At 40.0% G+C, this 24,215-nt stretch overlaps 1 protein-coding gene across 1 annotated transcript in view; it reads right to left on the reverse strand.

Moving 5' to 3' along the window:
• LOC124803478 (cadherin-related tumor suppressor) overlaps nt 1–24,215 on the reverse strand; it is a 491,307-nt gene that overhangs the window by 44,086 nt on the left and 423,006 nt on the right. The window contains exons 29-30 of the mRNA XM_047264670.1: nt 19,951–20,212; nt 17,377–17,870 (exon numbers count right to left, since the gene is read on the reverse strand). Of these exons, the coding sequence (XP_047120626.1) occupies nt 17,377–17,870; nt 19,951–20,212 (756 nt within the window). The remainder of the gene's footprint in view (nt 1–17,376; nt 17,871–19,950; nt 20,213–24,215) is intronic.

The following is a 24,215-nucleotide window of genomic DNA, read 5'->3' on the forward strand; positions in this document are numbered from 1 at the left end:
TGGTCTCCTACATGTGAGGCTTCACTACTCCATAAAAAAAAAAGGAAGGGGAGAGAATATATGAGAGAGAGAGAGAGAGAGAGAGAGAGAGAGAGAGAGAGAGAGAGAGATAGAGAGAGAGAGAGAGAGAGAGAGAGAGAGAGAGAGAGGGAGGAAGTAAGTTTCCCAGATTTTGATGCAGTAGTAGCGATGTTCCCAACAACCGATGGGCTGCTTTCACCTGCACCAGGAAGCTATTGTTTGCTTGCAGCTGTTGAGGGTTGTTCAAAGGCCAAAATGAACACTTTAATTACAATCCTTTCTTGGAAATTTATTTGCGATCTGATAGTTTTGTTTTATCTTTCCTTTCCATGACTTTTATGAAAATGTTGATACATACAATATACTGTTCATTATTTAATTTGAACTGAACGTAAATAATGTAAAAATTGAAAATAAAAAACAAAAAAGTTTACTGCAGGGGGACTCAATCCCACAATCCTCAGATTATCGCTCTGAATGCTTTCTACTGAGCCGACCGCTGCCTGGATGCTACACTAACATAAGGGGCTCAGGTCACCCCCCATTTGCCCCAGAAATGCAATTTTTTCCTCTAAATGCTTGATCATCTGGGGCTTCCGGTCTGTCACTTTCATTTTGGGTCAGTCGCTGTGTATGCTTACCTTTTACTTATTGTGTACGTTCTACTTCGAAATACTCTCATCCACAATTGATACACCACTCTCAACACCGTTTCCACTTCCAGAAGCAGTCTTGGTACGTGAAACGCTATCTGCGAATTTTCTTTTATCTCGTCTACCATCAAAAATCTTTGTCCTTTCAAAGGATTTTTCACCTTTGGAAATATAAAAAACTCTACAGGGGCCAGATCTGGAGAGTACGGAGCATGATGCACTACAGTGAATTCGTTTTTCTGTGTGCTAGTCAGGCACCAACAGGGATGAATTTGCAGGTGCATTATCGTGAAACAAGAGCCATAAATTGTCTTGCCACATTTCAGGCCATTTCCTTCTCGCATTTTATTGCAGGCATTGCAACAAGTCCCTGTGCCACGAATTCATGATGAACTAGTCCTTCAGGAAAAAAGGAAAAAAAAAAAAAGAAAAGAAAAAAAAAAAGAAAAAATCAGCATAGCACTGAGATTTGACCTGACCTGACGAGTTATTTTTGGTTTTCGAGAACCTTTCCCGACACACTGTGAAGACTGAATCTTGGTCTCAACATCATAATCGTAGACCCAAGTCTCATCACCAGTTATGATTCTCTTAAGGAACACAAATTGCATGATCCAAAAGCTCTTTATGCATTGCGAGGCGAAAGCCTTTCTGGTTTCAACTCACGAACCATGGAGCGAAGTTAGCAGTAATATGATGTATTCCAAGATGATGTGGCAGGATTTCATGAAATGATCCAACTGAAATGTTACATTCCACTGCAATCTCTCGGACAGTCAGTCTTCGATTGACAAGCCCAATTTCATTGACGTTCCTGTTGTGAGCATCGTCAATAGACGTCGAAGGACGTCCTGAACGAGGGTCATCTTTAACTTCTGTCCAGCCATTTTTAAACCATGTTTACCATTTGTAACACTGATTATGGCTTAAGCACTCATCACCGTAGGATTCCTGCATCATTTGGTGGGTCTCTATAAAGGTTTTCTTGGGTTTCACACAAAATTTAATGCAGATACATTGCTCCTCTAACTTTATCACCTCAAAATTCGCAAACAGTGTGACACAATGTTCTACTCAATACAGCACTAAGAAATAATTAACAGACATACAACAATGAAACTTCCAGTGGTTACACATTAAACACAGGTGTGTGCGGGGATGCTGACATCACCCCGACACACCACTGGCACAAAATTACGAATGTTCCAGAATTGTTTGAACAGACTTCATATACCATAAATCTGAAAAAAAAAAAAAAAAAAAAAAAAATCAGTGACAAGTAGTAGGCAGTCCCCTAGTGAGAACTGTGAATCGGATAAATGCCTGACCCAGGCCACAGCTTGGTGACCACTGCTGTAGACTTTCTGTATTTTCCCAGAACCCTACCGATGAACCAATATTTGCAATCTTCTACATCTGCTTCACTGCTCTGCAGACCACTGTGAAATGCAGGGCAGAGAATACTTCCTATATTGTACCACCCTTCACAATCTTTGCCACACTCTAATGTTCATCCACATCTGACTGAATATTTGTGCAGCTTTCTTCAGACAGAACTTCATTACAACTCAATCATCTGGAAAAGAAGCCTGATGATTCAATTTATATTGCCAGGCAAATCAATATTGTACGACATGAGCCAAAAGTAATTTCCGGGGGTATCTTAACAAAATTTTATTTTATTTTATTTTATTTGCTTATTTAACTTAATCAGGGTCTGCAGGCCTCTTTACATCAGATCCGGGTTTCATACAAACATTACTTTTTCTACATCAGAGTTACTTAAGAAATAATGCTAAATTTAATACGGCAAATAGTAATAAAATACTGTTATTAAAATTAGAATATATTTAAATGGATGTACAGATAAAGTGAATAAGTAGTACTGACTAAGAACTAATAAACTTAGTGCTAGGGATACTACTACACTGTCCAGTCATACTAATGGGACCATCACCTATATTCAATCTCGGTGTGCAATAACTACTCACAGATGGTATGTGGTAGCACTAGCAGTGGAGGATATAAAGAATGTGTCAAGAAGATGGGGAAAACAATGCAATCACTACTGTAATGCAGAAATGGAGCAATTCATCTGATAGCAAGAAGAGTACAATCATTGGCTTTTGGGCCAAGAGTGGAAGCATTTCCGAAATGGCTAAGTTGGTAAACTGGTTTGTGCACCCATGCTGACTGTTGTCCATCTACAACCAAGTCTAGAGTTTGCATGCCAATACTGGAACTGGACGTGACTTTGTACGCTTTCCCGGTGTAATAAGTCTTGAAAGTTTCTTTGGGTTGTTGCCAGATCCTAAAATTAAGTATATTCAATATTTTGGTGAGCCCACTGTTCGCCATCTTCAGGAGAATGTTGCTGATCCTGAGAGAACAGTTCTCAGTGGGACTCAGCAGTATCAGCAGTGTTCTCCTGAAGATGGTGACAGTTGGACTGAAAAAATATTGAATCGAGCTGATTTTAAGATCCGACAGCAAACCTGAAGAAACTTCCAAGACTGTAGCTGGATGTTCACTGAGTGGCAACAGGGGGCCTTTTCATATGAATCACGTTTTATGCTCCATCGGACAGATGGCTGCTGGCACCTATGGCGTGAAACGTTCGAAAGCAAAGCAAAGACTCTGTAACCAGGAGGGAGGGTTATGGTCAGGGGAATGTTTTCAGGGTACTCTGGAAGGCACACTGGATCAACACAAGTATACACCTATCCTTGGGGACCATGTGCACCCCTGCACGGAGTATCTTTTTCCTCGCCACAATGGCATCTACCAGCAGGTCACTACAACTTGTCCCACAGCTTGCAGTGTATACATCTACATCTACATCTACAGCATACCTAATGGTATGTGGTGGAGGATACTTTCGGTATCCATATCTGATCCCTCCAACCCTGTTCCAATCGAGAATAGTGTGTGGGAAGAATGATTGTCGGTAAGCCTCTGTATTGGCTCTAATTTCTTGCATTTTCTCCTCACGGTCAATACACAAGGTGTATGTGGGGGAAGCAATATGTTGTCTGACTCCTCCTGAAAAGTGCTGTCGGGAAATTTCAATAGTAAATCTCTCCGTGATGCACGTCTGCCAGTGGAGTTTGTTTAGCATCTCCGTAACAATCCTGTGACAAAACGCACTGCTCTTCGTTGGATCTTCACTATCTCCTCAATCAGTCCACCTGACAGGGATCCCAGATAGATGAACAATACTCAAGAATCGGGCAAACGAGTGCCCTATAAGCCACTTCTTTCGTGGATGAGTTACATTTCCTTAAGATTCTTCCGATGAATCTTAGTCTTGTGTCTGCTTTTCGAACAGTCTGTTTTATATGGTCATTCCACTTAAGGTTGCTCTGGATAGTTACGCTTAGATATTTTATGAGAGATGCTGCCTCCAGCTGATTGTCATCAATAGTATAGCTGTACAGTAGTGGATTTCTTTCCCTGTGTGTGAGCAATATGTTACATTTATTTATGTTCAGAGTCAACTGCCAGAGTCTGCACCATTCATCAATTTTCTGCAGGTCGTTCTGCAAATTCTTACTATCTTCTGGCATTGCTACTTTGGTATAAACAACTGCATCATCTGCGAATAGCCTTAAAGAGCATCCAACGCTTTCTGCTAGATCATTTGTATACATACTGTGAACAGCAGCGGTCCCATCATATTTACCTGGGGTACTCCGGATATTACCTTTACCTCTGTCGTTTTAGTTCCGTTAAGAGCGGTGTGTTGAGTTCTGTCTGCAAGAAAGTCTTGAATCCAATCACAGGTCTGCTCCGATACTCCGTAAGCTCATATTTTTGTGGTTCAAAGAGCTCCAGGATGAGTTGACCATACTCCCCTGGCGACCAAACTCTCCAGATTTAAACCCAATGGGGAACCTGTGGGGCCACATCATTTGGGCTGTTTGCACCATGGATACTCAACTGAGAAACCTAGTGTAACAGGCTACGGCATACTTGTCTTCATAATCATTCATGGATGAGTGTAGTCTCAACCCGCTCTAGTTCTGTAAGGATTGAAAATCGGACACATGTTCACAGGACTTTTTCGGTTTATTTTCACAAGTAGAATCACCTCACAAATTATGTGACATTCCACCTGAATCACCCTGTATCTGTGATGAAGTCTGCATGGCTCCACATCCCCGTAAGTACCTTCTAGAATCTGACTGACTCTCTTCTTGCATGTCTCGCACTGCGATAGGTCAAGCCCTATCAGGCTTCTGATAGATGATCACATTAATGTGACAGCACAGTGTACTGCTACTACTACTGCCACTTTGGTGGTGGTAGTAGTAGTAGAAGTAGTAGTAGTAGAGATAATAATAATAATAACAATAATAATAACAGTGAAAGTGACAGATACAAAATGTATTCTAGGTGTACAAAAGTTATATTTTCTAACATAGTGAGTTCAGAGAGAAAGAAATTTAGGTAGACTGCACCAGGTAAGAGCACAGACAAATGAGCAACTTGGGGGGCTACCAAGCTTGTCCTTCCTCCTCCAAACCATTGTTGCACTGTATGGAGCCCTCACCAGATGGGACTGACAGAAGATGTCAAAAAACTTTTAACAGCATGGCTCTTTTTGTGTCATCAGGAAATACAATAACATACGAGGTCTGTCTAAGAAGTATATGACCTTTGATTTTCCCGTGCAAAATAAAGATGATAGTGCAGTGCCACCGTACACAGTAAAGGAAGAGACCTTTATGCACATGTGTGAATTTTGTCCCCGCCTTCCAGCACATCAGTCGCTGCCTGTCAGTCGCTGAGTGAAGTGCTACACAACGTGTTCGTCGGATTACCGATTCTCTCAAGATGACTGAACGTGTTGAGCAAAGATACTGTGTCAAATTTTGTCAAAAGCTTGGTGATTCTCAAAATGAAACAATTTGTAAGATTCAGCAGGTGTTTGGAAAAGATGCAATGGGTGTAACACAAATTAAGGAGTGGTTCAACCGATTCAAAAATGGCTGCACGTCAGCAGAGAGTGACCAGTGTTCTGGCAGGCCCCAAACTGCTCAGAGTGCAGCTGTTGTTGACAGGGTGCAAAATTTGGTAACGGCAGATCGTCGTTTGACCATGCAGGAGATTGCCTAATAGGTTGGAGTGAGTAAAGATTCTGTACATGCAATTTTGCATGATGATCTGAAGATGCACTGAGTGGCTGCGAAATTTGTGCCCAAGACCTCTGTTTTGACGTTGCACAGGACCTTCTGGACACCATTAAGACTGATCGTGGGTTTCTGAACACCGTGAAAACTGGAGATGTGTCATGGGTGTACGGCCGAGAAACAAACAGACAGTCATCACAATGGAAGCATACAGAGTCTCCAACACCGAAGAAAGTGCGGCAGGTGCAAAGCAAACCAAGTTGATGCTGACTGTCTTCGTTGATGCCTGTGGAATTGTGCATCACGAATATGCACCAGAAGGACAAACAGTGACAAAGGAGTACTATAAGGATTTTCTCCGGCGACTTCGTGAAGCAGTTCGGCGCAAAAGACCAGACATGTGGACGGCAAAAAACTCGCAACTGCATCACGACAACACCCCCGCCCCATTCATCCCACTTGATCCAAAATTTCTTGGCCAAACGTGGAATTACAGCTATTCGCCAACCTCCATACTTCCAGACTCCTTGTGACTTCTGGTTGTTTCCAAAATTGAAGACGCTTCTGAAAGGATCCCATTTTGAGAGTAGAGAAGAGATAATGCGCAACACGACGACGGAGCTGAACACCATTTCAAAAGAAGACTTCCAGAGGTGTTTCCAGCAGTGAAAGGGTTGGTGGGCTAAGTGTGTGCAAGCACAAGGGGCCTACTTTGAAGGGGATTAGGGTCCCAACCCCATCAGGTATTCGAAATATTTTTTTCTGGCCAAAGGTTGGATACTTTTTAGTCAAGCCTCGTATGATGCAATGGCCTAATGAATGAATACAAGGACAAAGGCAGAAATTAATGATGCTTTAATAATGCTGGATATGTTGTTCAGTTCTTTAATAGAATAAGGGAGGTCATTCCAGAGTCAGGTTCTCGGCACTTAAAGGTACTTCAAGAAAGCAGCTGAGAGATAGAATGGGGCAGAAAAGACTTTGCTCTGATGGGAATGAGTGTTTCTGCTGTATTTTTCATACCAGAGCAATCAGGTTGAGGAGAGAATGAGGGGCAGTGTACATTGATATGGAAATAGAAGAGACACAATGTATGGAAATCTCTGCGCTTGTCTGTACTTACCTGGATAGGTATGATGAATATGGTCAAAGAGTTGAACATCACAGATACAGGGTGAATCAGGAGGAATGTCACATAATTTGTGAGGTGATTCTGCATGTGAAAATAAACGAAAAAAGTCCTATGAACGTGTGTCAGTTTTCTGATTGTTTTGGAACTGCAGCAAATTGAAGACTAAACACATCAATGAATGAATATGAAGATAAGTGTGAATACTATTTACTGAAATGCTGTGTAAGTGCTGTAGTGGACAGAATAATGGTGAGACAGATGACTGATCATCCTACAAGAGGTGTTCAAAAAGTCCACCACCCACCTTGATGCACTCATCAATGCATTGGAGAGTATATTGTGTTGCACATCGAACATTATCTCAGGGGGCTTTAATATGGGCAACAGCATCGGTGAAGCGAGCGACAATTTCTTCATGTGTATCCACCTTCGTAACGTACATATCCTCCTTTAACCAGCCCCATGAACAGAAGTCATAATCTGGCTGGTCAGTTAGTGGGTTTGGCATGGCCAATCCACTGTTGAGGATATGTGTTATACAGACACTGGGATACTTGCCTGGTATAGTGAATTGGTGATCCACCATGTTGCCTGTACATTTGCCATTGTTGCTCAAATGTCACATCTTCCGAAAGTACAGGTAAGTCTTCTATCAGGAAATGCACATTTGCTGTGGGTGTCATGTGATTTGGCAGAAACTCAAGCCCTATCACCAGGTCATCAATCATAACACACCAGATGTTCACTGAGAACCTAACTTGGAATCTTGTTTCCCTAGTGTTAGAACTATTAGAACTATGGGTGTTCATGACAGCATTGCGTGTAAATGTCTCTGTGTACAGCCAACCATTAACAAAATCGTTGTCCACTTACTAAGTCACGTGGATGCAGATGTTGCACGGGTTGCACATGGAATGACTACAAGCATTCAGAATGTAGCTTATGCCACACTCACATCTGTGGAATATCGAGGTGACGGCTAATACGACATGCACTGGCAGTGGGACTCTGTTGTACCATTGCAATAATGTCATCTGTTTCCTCAACTGACTGGACAGCCTCATGTTCTGATGTTATGTGTACACTGGGTAGCGTTCCAGAGTCATGTAATGTTTGAAAAAACCCTGGGAAATTCCCTCACATAGGGAGTTCATCGATCTCTGGTATTCAGTCACACCCGCATGGGCACTGCCATTGCAGTACCCCTATGCAAAGAAAATTTATGCAAATTCTGCATGGGTTAAATTATGCAGCATGTTGGTATTCACAGAAACAATGCACTTCGAACTTGCTCAACTGAACAAAACTCAGGCACGATACCCACATGGCCTCACAACCGCTCACTGCTCCAACCCTGAGCATGTTTGCAGCTGTTGCCTTGGTGTGACATCACAGTGCTACCATCTGTTGGAGTATTCCCACACCTCTTGTAGGAGGTGCAACATTCCTCCTGAATCACCTTGTATATCAAATGCAGGCATTCATCAACAGTTCCAGGCATCATGTGTTATCCGGATAACAACCTTGCAGGATGTTGTTGTTGTTGTGGTCTTCAGTCCTGAGACTGGTTTGATGCAGCTCTCCATGCTACCCTATCCTGTGCAAGTTTCTTCATCTCCCAGTACTTACTGCAACCTACATCCTTCTGAATCTGCTTAGTGTATTCATCTCTTGGTCTCCCTCTACGATTTTTACCCTCCACGCTGCCCTCCAATGCTAAATTTGTGATCCCTTGATGCCTCGGAACATTCCTACCAACCGGTCCCTTTTTCTTGTCAAGTTGTGCCACAAACTCCTCTTCTCCCGAATTCTGTTCAATACCTCCTCATTAGTTATGTGAACTACCCATCTGTCTTCAGCATTCTTCTGTAGCACCACATTTCGAAAGCTTCTATTCTCTTCTTGTCTAAACTATTTGTCATCCATGTTTCACTTCCATACTGACACTTACATCTATACTCGATGTTAACAAATTTCTCTTCTTTGTCCTATACATACGTCTGTAGCTTGCAGGATAACATCTCCATAATCAACAATTGTAAGTATAAGCATTTGCACAAATTTCTTTTTCAGATCTAAAGGGAACTTCTTTTTATATTTTTGGGGGGTACGGAAGATGCTGATGCTATCTTGCATACTGCAATTGTGGTCAACCCAGGTAATCTTTTCATTTATTATTACTTTCAGGCTCTTTGCCAAGGAAGAGAAATTGATGTTTGTCCCACTTAATATTAAAGATGGTGAGGATTCCCAAAATTTTGGGGTAATGAGACTAGATGGTTAACCAGGACTACCTGTGTTTGGGATGACCATATATTACGTGCCGATTTTGATAGCGCAAAAAGTTCAATACTGAAATTCTCGACAGCTGTCTTCAAGTTTATCAGTTTTGCACTTTGATATTACTGAAGGTCATCTATGTATGTATTTACAGTAGGACATAACTGACAACATATCATTTACACACAAGGCAACGACAAAAGGACCTAACAGTGAGCCCTGGGGCATCTAATACTTCCTGTCTATATTGTGACCTTATGGAGCCAGACATGATGCAATGCTGGTGAGACATTCTCCTCCTCCTCCTCCTTCTTCTTCTATTCTTCTGCCTTTGTCATGCATGCGTGCAGGGTTGGTATGGTTATTAACTGATTTGCTTGCCACGCTTAATCAAAGGGTTGGATCGAAGCCCTTCCTGCTGCTGCTCCACGGTGAACATGCCATTTCCCCAGGTCCCACTTGAGTTCTCCAACAGTATTATGGACATCTGTGTGCATCCTGAGCCACCAACCTCTTACTGCTATGACAAGTTACTCCCACGCTTCGGTGAATAAAATCCATTTAGATATCTTGAAATGTTTTTGAGATGTGATGATTGTTAAGACCACGAAGCGCATTGCGCAAGCATGTGAATGGGCACATCGTGCGCGACTGTCTGTCGGGTATGAAACCCAATAATTTCAGTGCCATCATTTGCAAAAAACCTCATTTCAGTACCTTGAATCCTTTAAGAAGTTTGATGACCATGATTTGCAGTGCACAAGGACAAGAATGGCTGTGTGTGACGCACCCATTCATGTCTGTCAGATATGTATCAAAAAAAGATATGATTTATGCTCTCAATTTTAAGAGAAATTTATATAGCTTATCTGCATTTCATTCCACACAATGTAAGTGCTAAAATCGACTGTACACGAAGTTTACACAATGCGTTTCTACCTCTGCAAAATCTTTAAAATTGTGTGCAACGTTTTACTTAATCTGGTGCATTGCAGTATGTATGATGTATAACAAAATGAAATTCAGTTTTTATTGAGTGAAGATAACAGGCTGTCACACGTGAAAAAACCAAATTTTTTCACCAAACAGTTTTCAGAAACTATGTTGGTAAGTGTTTCATATGGGTTGTAAAGCTGTCTCAGCACAGGCACCAGCATTTGACGAACAAATCAGATATAACAAAAGCCGCCCTCAACACGAAATGCAGAGAGCACATCTGTAGCAGTGAAAAGGTTAGCAGGTCATGACAGTAGGAGCGATAATTCAACAACTAAGTAGCCTCTGACTAGAGTACTGAGTAACAGAATCAGCACACAAACAGCTGAGATGGCCATTTCTAAAGCTGAGGCATACACCTCAGCAGGCGACAGCAAACTAAAATGGCCGTCCTTTTGAAACAGAGAGTCAGACTCACCCAGCGATGAGAATCAGAACATATTGCTGCGCAGGTGCACATTACTTTGTGCGATCTCTATGAAAGTGCTGACTGGCGATGTTGCTGGATTACAAGAATTGGATTTGGAGAGACTGAATTACAGGCTTTTGACTGAAAGCAAAAATTGTTTTATGTGTATCAAATACAAACTATAATACACTTTCTCAAATCCAGGAAACGGCTAACAAAATTAAGACAGAAATTTCAAATAAAATATGGTATGAAAAGTTAGCACATGAAAATGTCACTTATATCAGAGAGTGAAGAAAAAGGACACACACACACACACACACACACACACACACACACACACACACACACCTACATCTCATCCAACAAACATGACATATACTAAATATACTCTCATAAAACTATATATGATTTATGCTCTCAAAACGCCTGTTTGCAGCTAGGGTGTCGGTTTAATTACCATTTCACTCTCATATAACTCAAGTCAACTTGTGTGGAATGAACCTCATGTCCTTAAGCAAGTTATTTTTTGTTGTTTGAAGATGACTGTTCCCATCTTTTCTGAAGATGAGAGATGAACTGTTTGTAAATTAGAAACATTCATGAAAAATAGTTGAAAATCAGTTTGGGGAGAAAGTCAAATGTTTAAAGTCAAACAATGGGACCAAAAGCCAGAATTCTTACACTAAATGACTTACAGACAAACTTGAAGTTTTTTACATGTGTATGGAACCAGAATGAGAATCTGTGCCCTGAAGAAATAAAATATGCAGTCTTTACACAAGAACATGCACGAATGAGTTCAATAAAAGGAAGAAGCCTGGCTGGACTGAGACTTGGTTGTACAATGGAGCTTACTAATTTGAGATATTTTGGGTGTGATTGCTATGTTTTAACTGAACATCAAAACCAAATAAAGACTAAAAAGAAATAAAAGAAAACTTTCCAGGTATGATTTGTATTCCCGCTGATGAAGTATACACTGTTGTCTCTGATAACATCATTTTTTATTAAAGAATCATAGATAAAGAGGATATACCACAGTCAAGACTTTCATAAGAGGCACCAAGAATGAAATCAGGAAGTACGATGATTTCCTCAATGGTACAACTGAAGATCATACCATATAATCTGATTACATACTTCAAAATAGTCTCACCACTGAAACTATGTGACTGATAAAATTGGGTGCCTATGAGACTCACAGACTATGAAATTGATCATGTGCAACTCAGTAATGTCAAAAAGTCTGGCACGTCAGAAGTTGAAGGCAAAGTAAAAAACTGGTACAAAGAAATATCTGATGCATTCGAATCTCAAATAAAATTGAAAACCTTGAGTCCTATAAAACTCCCAAAGAATGGAAAACATTTAATTTGTCACAGAGTATTGTGTGAGCAGCAAGACAAAAATTATAAAGCAAGACAAGATGCAATGGGTTTCAAGTAACTGAAATGGATAGAGTATTCAGAAACTTTTGGCGCTGTGGCATTTTCTGAAATAATTAGACTGCTTCATAGTCTTGCAGCCACAAATGAAAATAACAACTTTTGATGTTAAGTTAGCATTTTTATAAAGTGATCTGCAAGAAGAGACTCAGGCAAATCATTCTGACAGATTAAATGATGGTGCAAACAAAATTTGTAAGCCAAAGAAGAGTTTGTCTGGCCTGTCAGATTCAATGATGGTGCAAATAAAGTTTGTACAGCAGAGAAGAGTTTGTATGGCCTAAAACAAGCTCCACAGAAATGGAATGAGAAATTCTCGAATTTTCTGATGACATTGAGATTTGAAAAACTGATGACCTTCACACCTAATTTAATGAAGACAAAAACATCATAGCACTGCTTGTTGATGATGTGTTAGTTATTTGAAGTGAACGAGTTGAACTGTTAGACTGAAATTACATTTGACAGGATATTTCAGGATCTAATGCCATATCTTAGCATGGAAATTAAAATAAGTTCATGGGGATTTTTTTTTTTTTTAAATCAAACAAACAGAGAAAATCCTATGACCTTTTAAATTTGACAGTTGAAATCTATTAGCTACACATACAGAATGTAGAATACTGACAAGTAAGCAAAATTTTGTGAGCCCTCTCTCACTGGAGACAACAGAACCCTATTGAGAAATACAGGGAATCTATTTGTACCTCACAATATTATCTTGCTTGGATACCAGTTTCGCTGTTATGTAAGCAGATATTGTAAAACCAATGGTGAGTCACTGGACAATGATGAAATGTATTTTTCAGTACCTAAAAGGATCTATGAAGTCTGATATGTTCACTGACAGAGGCTTTACACTAATTGCCTGTGCTGATTCTGACTGTGGAGGTGATATCTCCTTCAATGTTCAACCAGCAGAGTTCTCCTCTCATGGGGCAGACCCACTGTTTTGTATGCTCAAATGCAATGCCTTATGGTTATTTTGACAGCTGAAGCAGAGTACCGAGCTCCTCTCTCTTTCATTGACAATACATGTTGTGTAAAACTCTTTGAAGAAAAACTTCAAAATTAAGGCCTGAATCAAGTGGCAAAGCTGTGTATTGACAATAAGCTCCCATATGTATGTTGAAAATACTTAACTATGCACAAACAACACAAGGCAAGGAGAATATTAATAATGGAATAGAATATTAATAATGGAATCAAGTTCATTCAACAAAACATTGGAAAGATTTTCAAACCAAAATGTAATGAGAATTCAAATCAAACTGCTGATATATTGACTAAACCATTGACTCATAATATTATGAAAAGGATACAGTGCTACTCACCATATACTGGAGATGTTGAGTCACAGACAGGTACAACAAAAAGGCTTCTAAACAAGTAAGATTGTGGCCAAAATGTCTTCTTTTGAAGAAAACAAAAGACACACACACACATATTCATGCAAACGCAACTTACTCACAAATGGCCACTGTCTGTGGCTGCTGAGGCCAGACTGCGAGCAACTACACATGATGGGAGAAGCAATCTGGGCAGTGGGGCTAAGGTGGAGGCTGGGGCAGGGGAAGGGATAACAATGTAGGAGTAGGGGATGGTAAAGTTCTGCTTATGGGAGCATACAAGGGTGGGGTGGGGAGAGGGTAGGGCAGCTAGGTGCAGTCTGGACGATAGATGGAGAGGCGAAGGGGAGGAAAACAGTAACATGACTGTGGCTGCATTGCTGGAATAGACAGGTGTGTAGTGAACATGACCACCATTCAGGACTGGAACAACTGAATTACATACTCTGCCAGAGTTTCGACTTTTCTAAATTGCAAAAGTGGCTTCCTGCAATGCATTCTATGTTCCCGCAACACCCTGGCCTCAACCTTTGTCCTTCACCCACCTATCCCCTTCCCTGTTCCCACTCCAGCAGTTCACAGTCTCCTGTTCCACCAATGCACCCAGTCAGTTTAATCTCTTCTTTTTTTGCTCCCTCCTCCATCCCCTTGCCCTCCGTCTAACATCCTGACAGCACCTAGTTGTCCTATCCTCTCCCCAATTCATTCCTGTATGCTCCCACAAGCAACATTTTACTGTCCCTCACCCCCACCCTGCTATTCCTCCCCCCTCCCATCTTGCCCCAGCCTCCTCCTTACCTCCACCACCCAGACTACTTCTCCCATCACGCACAGTTGATAGTTGTTCTCAGTTTAGTCTCAGCAGCTTGAGACAGTAGTCGTATGTGTGTCTGTTTTGTCTACTTCTGAAGGAGGCTTTCTGGGTATAAGCTTACTTTTCTAGCAGTCTTCTCGTTGTGTTTGTCTGCAACTCAATATCTCTACTGTATGGTGAGTAGTATCCTTTTCATCATATTCTCACCATTCCATCCTGGATTTTTCATCATTTGATTTTGTTGTTGACTCATAATCCACAAGTAAGATCGATCTTCTCAACCTTCTCTGACAGTTGCTGGAATCATCTGAGTACGATTTCACAGCCCAGATGACTGACACTGTTAGTTACAACGTGTACCATAATGTGCAGCTAACTGCAAACTGTTCCCCTAATGGCTTCTGTGCAGCCTCTTCTGTGCACATGAACGAGGTCCCCAGGAATATGCTCTGAGTAGATCATGATGATCATTCCATTTTCTTGCTGCCATTTTCCCCTGTGTTCACCATGTGATACATTCCAATCCATTTGACTCTACTTCTTCTTGACATGGCTAACAGCAGGTAAAACTGGCTCAGTTTCAGTTTTAGAATGAGGCAGAACTTGAAACCTGTTGGTGAGGGGGATGGAACTGGAAAGAACCGTATAAACAGGACAGGATAGTACTTGAGGTACTTTTAGTATCTCCCGTATGTGACTCTTGTAACAGCAGCTTCTCATCACTTGATGGCAGTCAGGACAGTTTCCAACTGTTTACAAACAGCAACTAGCACACCTCATGCTTGATAACAGTCTTCACAGTGGGTCTGCTATGTGACTGGTGCAAATATTCTTTTAAATAGAAAATAAATAACTTGAACTTCACTGATTCTCTTTTAATCTCATAGTCTGTTTATAACGCAAAAAGGATTTGGAGTCATTTCATGTGGTGTTGTGGACGTGAGCATGTGCACTTGCAATTTGGTTGACAGCCTGCTGCGACCTGAGAAGTTAATAATTAACGTAATTTAGATGTGCTCAAAGGTACGTCTAAAGACACGTCCTGAAGTCTCGGAATTGATCGTAAAAGTTGTAAAATCATCTTCGCAGTCTGAGGCTATTTTAGTTATTGTTATTATAAGAAATAGGTGTGCTGCCATCAGCTCACTACAATGGCTATTTGAGATTACAAGTTCCCTTTAAGAACGGATGCTACAATACCTAAGAGAATGGTTTGTGTTATACGAAAAGAACAACCTGGGATAAAATTTGGTGACTGCCTGGAGCTAATTGATTAATTTGTTTTCTCAAGTGTATGTTAACTAACAGAATATACCCATAACAACCTCAAAAAATAGCAAAAATTAATGACAAATGCCTACAATGTGAACTGCTGCTGAAGAGGAAAACTAACTGGAACATGACATGGCAGTAATAATATAGAGAGAATGCAATCTTATGTCACAGCAGTCAACTTCATAAGAGCTGCTTACGTCATTATTGTAAACTTTCAAACATTTTCTTAGAAAAAAATTGTCAACAAGCACAAAAAGGTGGAAATTTTGCAGTAATCACTAAACATCTACATCAAAAATAAGGGGAAATCAATTTCTGAACAAGACATTGCTGCCTAAATTTGTAGAATACACAACTGAGCTCAGAAACAATGATTTCTTAAGAAACACATCACACAGAACAATAATAAACATCTAAAACTTCTAATGACTATATTACTAAACTCACAGATATGCAATGAAATTAGGAGGAATGTTTTTCTAAAAGTGGATATTAGGACCAAAACTGTTTTGTGAGCATAAATGTAGTTTTGCAAATGATGATATAGTACGAGTTTTGTCCACTATTCATAAATATCAAAAAATACACAATATAAAATGACACACAAATGTTTTGGTACACTACCTCCATTACTTTTCATAATGGTGGCGGATGATATGACAAGTGTAAAGAGAGATTGGAAACAGAATGTCAGCAATCATTTTTGCTGACAATTCGTTTTATATTTGCGAACAATGAAGCTGTTTGGGATGAAGTTGTGCAAGAACATGGCCTAAAATTTAATGCAAAGATGTTTGAGATGGTCATAACAAAAAGATAGACCTACAGATGAAGTTTTTCAGAAGTCAGATAGGTGCAACTAAAATGGAAAAATATGAGAAATGAAATGGTTAGGAAGACAACACTTGAGGAACTGCTTAAAGAGAAGTAAAGAAAAGAAGACTAATATTGTATGGGCAATTGAAGAGAACGGAGGAAATGAGTATAACTAGCAAGAAGCAGATGATGATGGAGGGCAGGGGCCATGGGACAAGTGGCTGTAAGGACTGGATGGGAGCATCCAGAAGAAAAGAGAAGATTGGGCCAGAGTGGCGAGAAAGAGGGGGGAGGTAGTGGGAAGAACACAAGGAGGGAAAGGCTTGTCTTCCAAGCAGATTCTGCCACATGAGGATAACTGTTCCGGAGGATTATGATGAAGTACTTTGATATAATTATGGAAGATAGAGAGGAAATGACACAGATAGCATGTTTTATTTGTATGTGAAATATTATAGTTTAGAATTTCAAAATGAATTTATCTGACACACTTGGTATTGTTTACACACAAAGGGAAAGGCAGCAGCCAGCTTATGTAATTGGAATTCCAGGTAGGAATAAAAACACTGTAGGAAACGGTAGAGCGCTACTTACTGTAACGACAACCACCCAAACTGCAGGAGTTGGTGGTCATGTGTGTGTGAGGTGTGCTTGCTCGTGTGAATGAATGGTGTGAGTTTCTCTTTTTTCAACGAAGGCTTTGGCTGGAAGCTTATGATAAGTGTCTTTTAATTCTGCCTGTCTGCTAATTAGCATGTTATCTTTATTGTAAGTAGCAATCTATCTTTTCCTACACTGTTTATAGTCAACTTACACAGGTAGGTAAACATGTCGGGTGCACGGATTTTTGCACTTAGGTGATCAAATTACACTTTCTATCCAAGTGCGCCAAAAACGAACACTATATCACCAGTTATTCCCTTAAAAACAGTAAAAGTTGTGGAGCACTAACAAAGTATATCTTCCACTTGAAACAGCTAACAATGTATCATGAAAGACACTATCAAAAGAACATGCATCTTCTTACAAGACACTAAAATTGTAAGCTCACCTTGTATTTCTTGGCAATAAGCTCAGGTCCGACGAGGTGATGTGGCCTAAGCACCTCACCCGTTTCACCAAGAAAGGCAGCAGTTTCCGCTGCAGACAATCCACGTCCACCTAGCACACCACATCCACCACCACTGCCATCGTTACCCCCTCCTCCGGGTCCACCACCTCCCGATACTAACGTTGCACCGCCGTTCTGTTTGCCCACAATGCCACCACCACTCACACCACCACCTTTCTCCTTTTTCTGGCGCCGAAGCCGGAACACAACAAAGCTGACGAGAATAGCGACGAGCAGCACAACGAAGAATACGATGACGAGCGTGATGCCGATGCTGAGTGGGTCGGGAGTGGCGGTGGCGGCGAGGCCGGCAGGCCCCGAGCAGCCGGGTGTAATGGCACCATGCCACACAACATCAGGCAGGATGCTCCCTGAGCCGTTAAGTGGCTGCAGCTCGTCATTGATGGTGAAGTTGGCAAGGCAACCCTCAAAATCTATGGAGCAAGAACAAACATTTATTTAGATAAATTCATTTTTCCTGTATACTGAAAATGTTTGATATTCTTACATAATAATCCTTAGAATTAATTTTGAGAGTAAATATTTCTGGCCACAGCAGACATTGAATAGTACTGCAAGCTTACACATGCAATGACAGAAAAGCACATCAGACTCTATGGGTGAAGAAAAAACTTGAAAAAAACTTATCTACTGTTTGCATAATATTTTATCACTGGTAAGTTTCTGTTATGAACAAACATCATCAGTAAAGGTCTAGTGTTTTACATTTTTTTCTCTCAAATGATAAATGTAAACACAAGCGTAAAATAGCCACTAAAGTGCACACCAGTAAAAAATTACTCTAAAAGATTATTTCTCTCAAAGGAGTTAGCAATTCAAAGCTAGGATGTGTTGTAAACAGAAAAAAGTAGATGCATAAGTGTCACAGTTATCTACATTGTTTGGACCATTTTATCATAATGTACTGAAAAATATGTACCTCATTAAAGAAAATAAGACACACATGAGAAAGTAAAGCAGTCTGATTTATTATAAGACAAGAAATTGGAGTCAAACGAAAATAGAGATCAGTGGTTTGATACGTGGTGATTCACAAGAAGGCAAATTTTGAAATGGACTGTTTATTCAGTTTTAAAGTGAAGTTAACAAAAACTTCCAAAATAGGCATAACATCTATAAAAAAATGTGGCAAGGACAGCCCTTCCTGATCCCTTTCTCTGTTCATTCACAACAGTTCAGTTGCAGTGACAAAACAACATAGTCATCCACAATAATGTAGTCACGTTTATTTGTATGTTTTGTACTTGTGCCCTATGAAGAAGGGCACTGAGCAGAAGCTCAGCAACGTTTTCAGTCCTGTTTATGTGCGTATCTACTGTTCAGTGCCACAACAGTGTTGTGAGTGTTTACCTCACTCCTTCCATTGTTTGTATTCCGCTCAGGGTTTTCCAGTATTGTATTAAGTGCAACATTTGTTGGATTTATTGGCACAGTATTTGGTGCTGAACTAATATGCAGCCATTCTTCCTATTTAAATGCAACACGTAATGTTAATTTACATTGAGAATCATCAACCAGTCACTGCAAAAGGTGCTAATGATCTTTTCTGTGCCAAATGATGGAAAAGTCTCTGTACCCCTGGAAACAGTATAATTAATTGTAACTCAAGCTCACATCAATTATTACAGACACACAATGTGGGACATATAGCTCTGCTGATCAATTTGAATTGTCAGCTGTTGATGATTGCTCTACGAAGAGTCACAACTGAAAGATTATCTGTATTCTGCCAAGTAACTTTGTATAACTCCTGCTAGACATTTGCAGACTATATCAAATGATACACCCATATCTCACTTGCTGTACTGCATTCAGTTTGCCTGTTTTCCACACAAATTTGATAGGTCTCCTGGTAAGGAGACATAACAATAAACCTATAAAACAATACTGAATATGAAACATTGTGGCAGATTAAAATCTTTTTGTAGACCATGGTATTACTCAAAACTACACCTTTTGTAGGCAATGTTCTTACTGACTGAGCAATTTGGGTAAGTCTCATGAACTGCCATCTCAGTTTCAATTCTGCCAGTCACTCTCTCCCACTTCCAAACCTCACTGCAGTTTCCCACATACCCAGCAGGAGTAGCACTATACTTAGCCACAGCCTAGAGGATGGTTTACAGAAAGAATATGTCACTCTGCAGTGCATAGTGCACTATTTTGACACTACCTGGCCTATTAAAAAGATTAAGAATTTAATTTTTGTCGTAATCTGCCAAGGATTTTAAAAACAGTGTGCTCTAAACTGCAAAGTGACTAATTTTGTAAATACTGAATTTATCTTAAGAAATCAATTGCATCAAAAATTTACCACAACAGCATTTTGCAAGAAATTCACCTTGCAGACAAGACAGTTTCAAAAATTTTAGAGTGTCACTCCCTCATGGATATATACTGTAAATATAAGTGAATAAGACACAGTTTTCTGCATAAATAATCTCAACATAAAATAATGCAAATTATTCACATACTGTGAAACAGAGGACCGACCTGGGGCTCCGGGCAGCAGGTGTGGCGGTGCACCGCCTAACGAGAGTGCAGTCAGATCGGGGTCCAGGAAGTCGTGCACCCCGGCCGCATCCAGCTCGTCGCCTGCCCGCGCCCCATCCAGTTGCAGTGAGAGCGCGCGCCGCTGTGCGCACAGCCGCACGTGGTGCCATGCGCCATCCGACAGCAGAGGCCCTGCGGCACTCGTGTTCACAGCTGGCGCACCTCCCAGCCGGGATACGTACACCAGCTGCCCACCACGCAACTGCCCAGGACAAGAATTAAGTTAATGACCTACTGTCTCCCTCTGTGGGGCACATTTGACTGTGATGGATGTGTGCCCGGTGACTCAGGGTTGGAAATATGTAGCATCACAGCAGACTTATGTATTCATTTTTAAGGTAATGCTCATGCAGCTCTTTCCCAGAAACATATTACTGGAAATTTCTATTAATAATACCACAAAACCTTTTTAAACAAATATGAACTGTAATAAATTTTAAATGTGATAAGTATCTTGAGATCATGTGAGACACATTGGAATAGTGTTCAGTTGTTTCTATATCTTAGATAACTTGGCATCAGTAAACACGATTAGAGATTGACAATTATGTCTAGTTACTGTGAATGTTTATTCTGTCAGACAATATTCTGCCAGACAACTGAAATGCACAATGATTAATACAGTGCAGAAAACTTTTAATTCTAAATTACGTCATTACAGGAATTGTAGAAAAACAAATGCACAAAAAGTAAAGTAATCTCTCTATATCTCACACACCCTCAGACACATGGCCATTAAATCCATGCAACAGACAAAATCTAAACAAGAAATGTAAGGTATACCTCTACCACAGTGTGTTACACAATAGAAAAAGTATCAGGTCAGCAACATCTAGTACTGGAGGGAATTTTCTTCAGAAAATATTCTGTAGAGGCTGTGTTTTAGTTGAAACCTAGATATGTAAATCTGAATTATTACTTGTAATTGGTTATTGTGTAAATAGTGAAAGTGATGCACACTGCTCTAATATGGTAAACATGTACACAGTGATTACTATCTCAGTCGCACTTGCTCCCTCCTGCAATCTTGGCTCTAACATGGCTAGAGATAATCATTTGCTAAACAGCATACTTAGCATTGCGAAGTGAAAGGGAAACACTGAGGATTTATCAATCATTATATGATATAGGTTTGCTGTGTATCAGGCTATTCATAAGAAACTGTGTCATTTCCCAGAGGTTACGGCATTTTCAATGTTGTTTGCCAGCCGAGACTGCTGGGAATCTTTACAGAACAGAGCCAAAAAAGTGTCTACCAGTTTTTTTCTGCCACTTCTTCGTACAGGCATTATTATCACACTGCAGAAAAGAATTGGAAATGGCTGTAGTGACCTTACCAACATCTGCCCCCAATTCCCATATGGTCATTTACCCTCCCTTGCTGCACAAATTATTTTATACTGTAGGTAGAGAAATTTCATATGTGAATGGAAATGCAACAGTCAGAAGAAAAAAAAGCAATTTTTTGTGCTACAAAATAGAAGGAAAGTGAGAAATTTCAAGGTCAAGCAAGATGTCCACTCCAGGGTGCCAGGATTTCTGTGAGGCATAGCACGGAAAACAATACGCGATGCTACGAATTTTGCCACCCAGCTGCCACAGCTGCAGGGTGCCACAAATCCCGCCTGCAGTGAAACACAGTAAAGAGCAATCGTTGTCCGAAGAACCAGTACTAAACACAATTATGTACAGGAGATCATCCACAGCATAGTAAAAAAACAATTATGAACAGATTTTGAATAAGTCCACAGCAATTTGACCATGCAGTGCATAGGAAAAATTTCAGATATTTGAAGTAGGACAATGCGCACTTGATACAAAAACTGGAGGTTGTGCGTGTCAAGGATGCTCGATACAATTTACAATATATGCACGATAGTTGCCTACTACATTATGCACATCACATTGCATGTGACATAGATTACAGTGATTTCAAGGGAAGCAATGGATGGTTGCATAACTTGAAATTATGCTACAGAATTGAAGGACATAAAGTAATGAAATTTTAAACAAAGCATCAACTTGACGATGCACAGCAAACTCTGGAATAGGCCCGAAAATTTGTGGATGAGAACAAACTTATCCCACTGTTCAATAAGGGATTTGTTTTCACCTCCGTACAATTGGGGTTTGAAGAGGAAACACATATGAAAGGAAGGAAACCATAGGTACCAAGAAAGTTGTATCAAGATCAACTAAATCAATGCCTTAATGCATTCGTATACAATTATACCAACTGTTAATCTGGATGATAAATTGGATGGCAATTTATTTATTGCACAGTGAGAAGTAGGACATGCTGTGCTCCCTACAGTTCTTTCAAGTCTGCATCATCTTGCAAGGGCAATAGCAATTATTTTCATCACAGCAAGTAAGAGTAGAAAAATGGGCATAAGATAAATACAGCTATGGCATGAGCACTGCATCTGGTCAATGGCTGGTCAAAATAACTTGCTTTTGCTTGATTCCTGGTCTTCAGGTAAAAATTTAGAGCAAACTATTTTCCTGAGAAGTGTGTTATCTCAATGGTGTGAAGCTTTGTGATCACTGTGGCACAATTTTTTTTTTTTTACGTGCTCATGGTACAAGTTAATGGTCTGTCTTGAATATTTTTGAATGCTGCTGATGTGCATTTTGTGAAGTTTAATACATACACCCCAGAGAAGGTTGATCCCTGCACCTCCTGGACATTCATTTTCTGTCGCCCTCCTAATGCACAGGGTAAGTCATTAGCAGCTAATATTTTTCCTGTCATAACTGTTGAAATAACACTTTCAAATGAACTAAAGACTGAACTTGCAATCTTGCACTCAAAGGGGTTCCTTGTAAGCTATCTGCAAGTTATCCACATCCACTAAGCAATTCTAGTGTGGTCAATTGCATGTCAACTGCATTCATATCACAGCAGTTTTTCAGAGACGCTACCCTCAGAACTAACAGGTAGTTTTATATTTTGATGACAGGAGTCTAGACAAGGAGAACGGCCCCTTGGCTAACATGGACTCTGAGAAACAAGTGTCAAAGAAGAATGTCCAACAACTTGGAAAGTGAAGTTTGTGTGTGGAATAAGTGGCAAAAAGGAAAAGCTACAGTTTCAAGCAAGTTCAGGTGAACTGTGACAGTGGGCAAAAAATGTAGATATTTAACACTTTTTCTCCAAGTTTGACATGAACAAGAACTGTAGTAAAAGCTGTGTAAAGCCATAAAGAACTCAAAATATGCAAATGGCAGCAGCAGTGAACTGAGAAACTTACGTGAGAAGAATAAAGAGAGGTAAGAAATTTTGTAAACTAAGTCAGAGTGGAACTATTTTAGAGTAAGTGTTAAAGGTTTCAGAACTGAAATACGTTTCAAGATTGATAAAATGGAATTCTGGGTACAGACTTAAAAATGACTGAAACTACTAGTTTCAGGAGCAGTGGCTGATAAACTTCATAAATATTACTGAGGCATGCAAGCACCTAACTTTTGAAAGTGATGCTATGGTGGATGAGTATGAGTCCAGTTTTATGAGTTAAGTGACACTGCACTTCTTGCAAGCAAAATGGACATTAGGAAAGTATTGCAAAACACTGCCACCCAAACAGAAAGCATACACCTACAGCCACACATACTTGTGTTGATAGAGTAACATCTTAAAATGACCACATTCAGCAGATAAGGATATTTTACTGGATATTACATATGATAAGCAGAATATAAAAAGCGTGACAAGCTGCACTGGAGAACTGTCAGCAATAATAATAATAATAAAGAAACGCACACACACACACACACACACACACACACACACACACACACACACACACACACACACACACACACACAAAAAAATCCTTAAAGAATCAAATTCCCATGTGTAATATAACTTCAAACATCTTTACTTTACAAATTAGTTAATGTGTTAAATACTTGGCTTTAACCATATACACAAGAAAAAGTGCAGAGAGGGTTTGAAATTATGCTTTAAGTTCATTGGAAGTAACTAAGCACTATTATTATGAAACAATGACTGAATATAAAATGGATAGTTTGTGTTCAATTTTGAGCAAAAGCTAGTTTTTCATGTGACGCTCAAGTTTTACAGCATGAACAATGAAAATGTAGTAAATGATAAACTTCGTTCCTTCCATTATTTTGTGGGGAGTCTCAGCAAGAAAAAGTTTCAATAGATTTGAAATTGTGTGTAAAGTTTACTGGAAATC

The sequence above is a fragment of the Schistocerca piceifrons genome, chromosome 6 (assembly GCF_021461385.2).
Source record: "Schistocerca piceifrons isolate TAMUIC-IGC-003096 chromosome 6, iqSchPice1.1, whole genome shotgun sequence".
In the NCBI taxonomy this organism is placed as follows: domain Eukaryota; kingdom Metazoa; phylum Arthropoda; class Insecta; order Orthoptera; family Acrididae; genus Schistocerca; species Schistocerca piceifrons.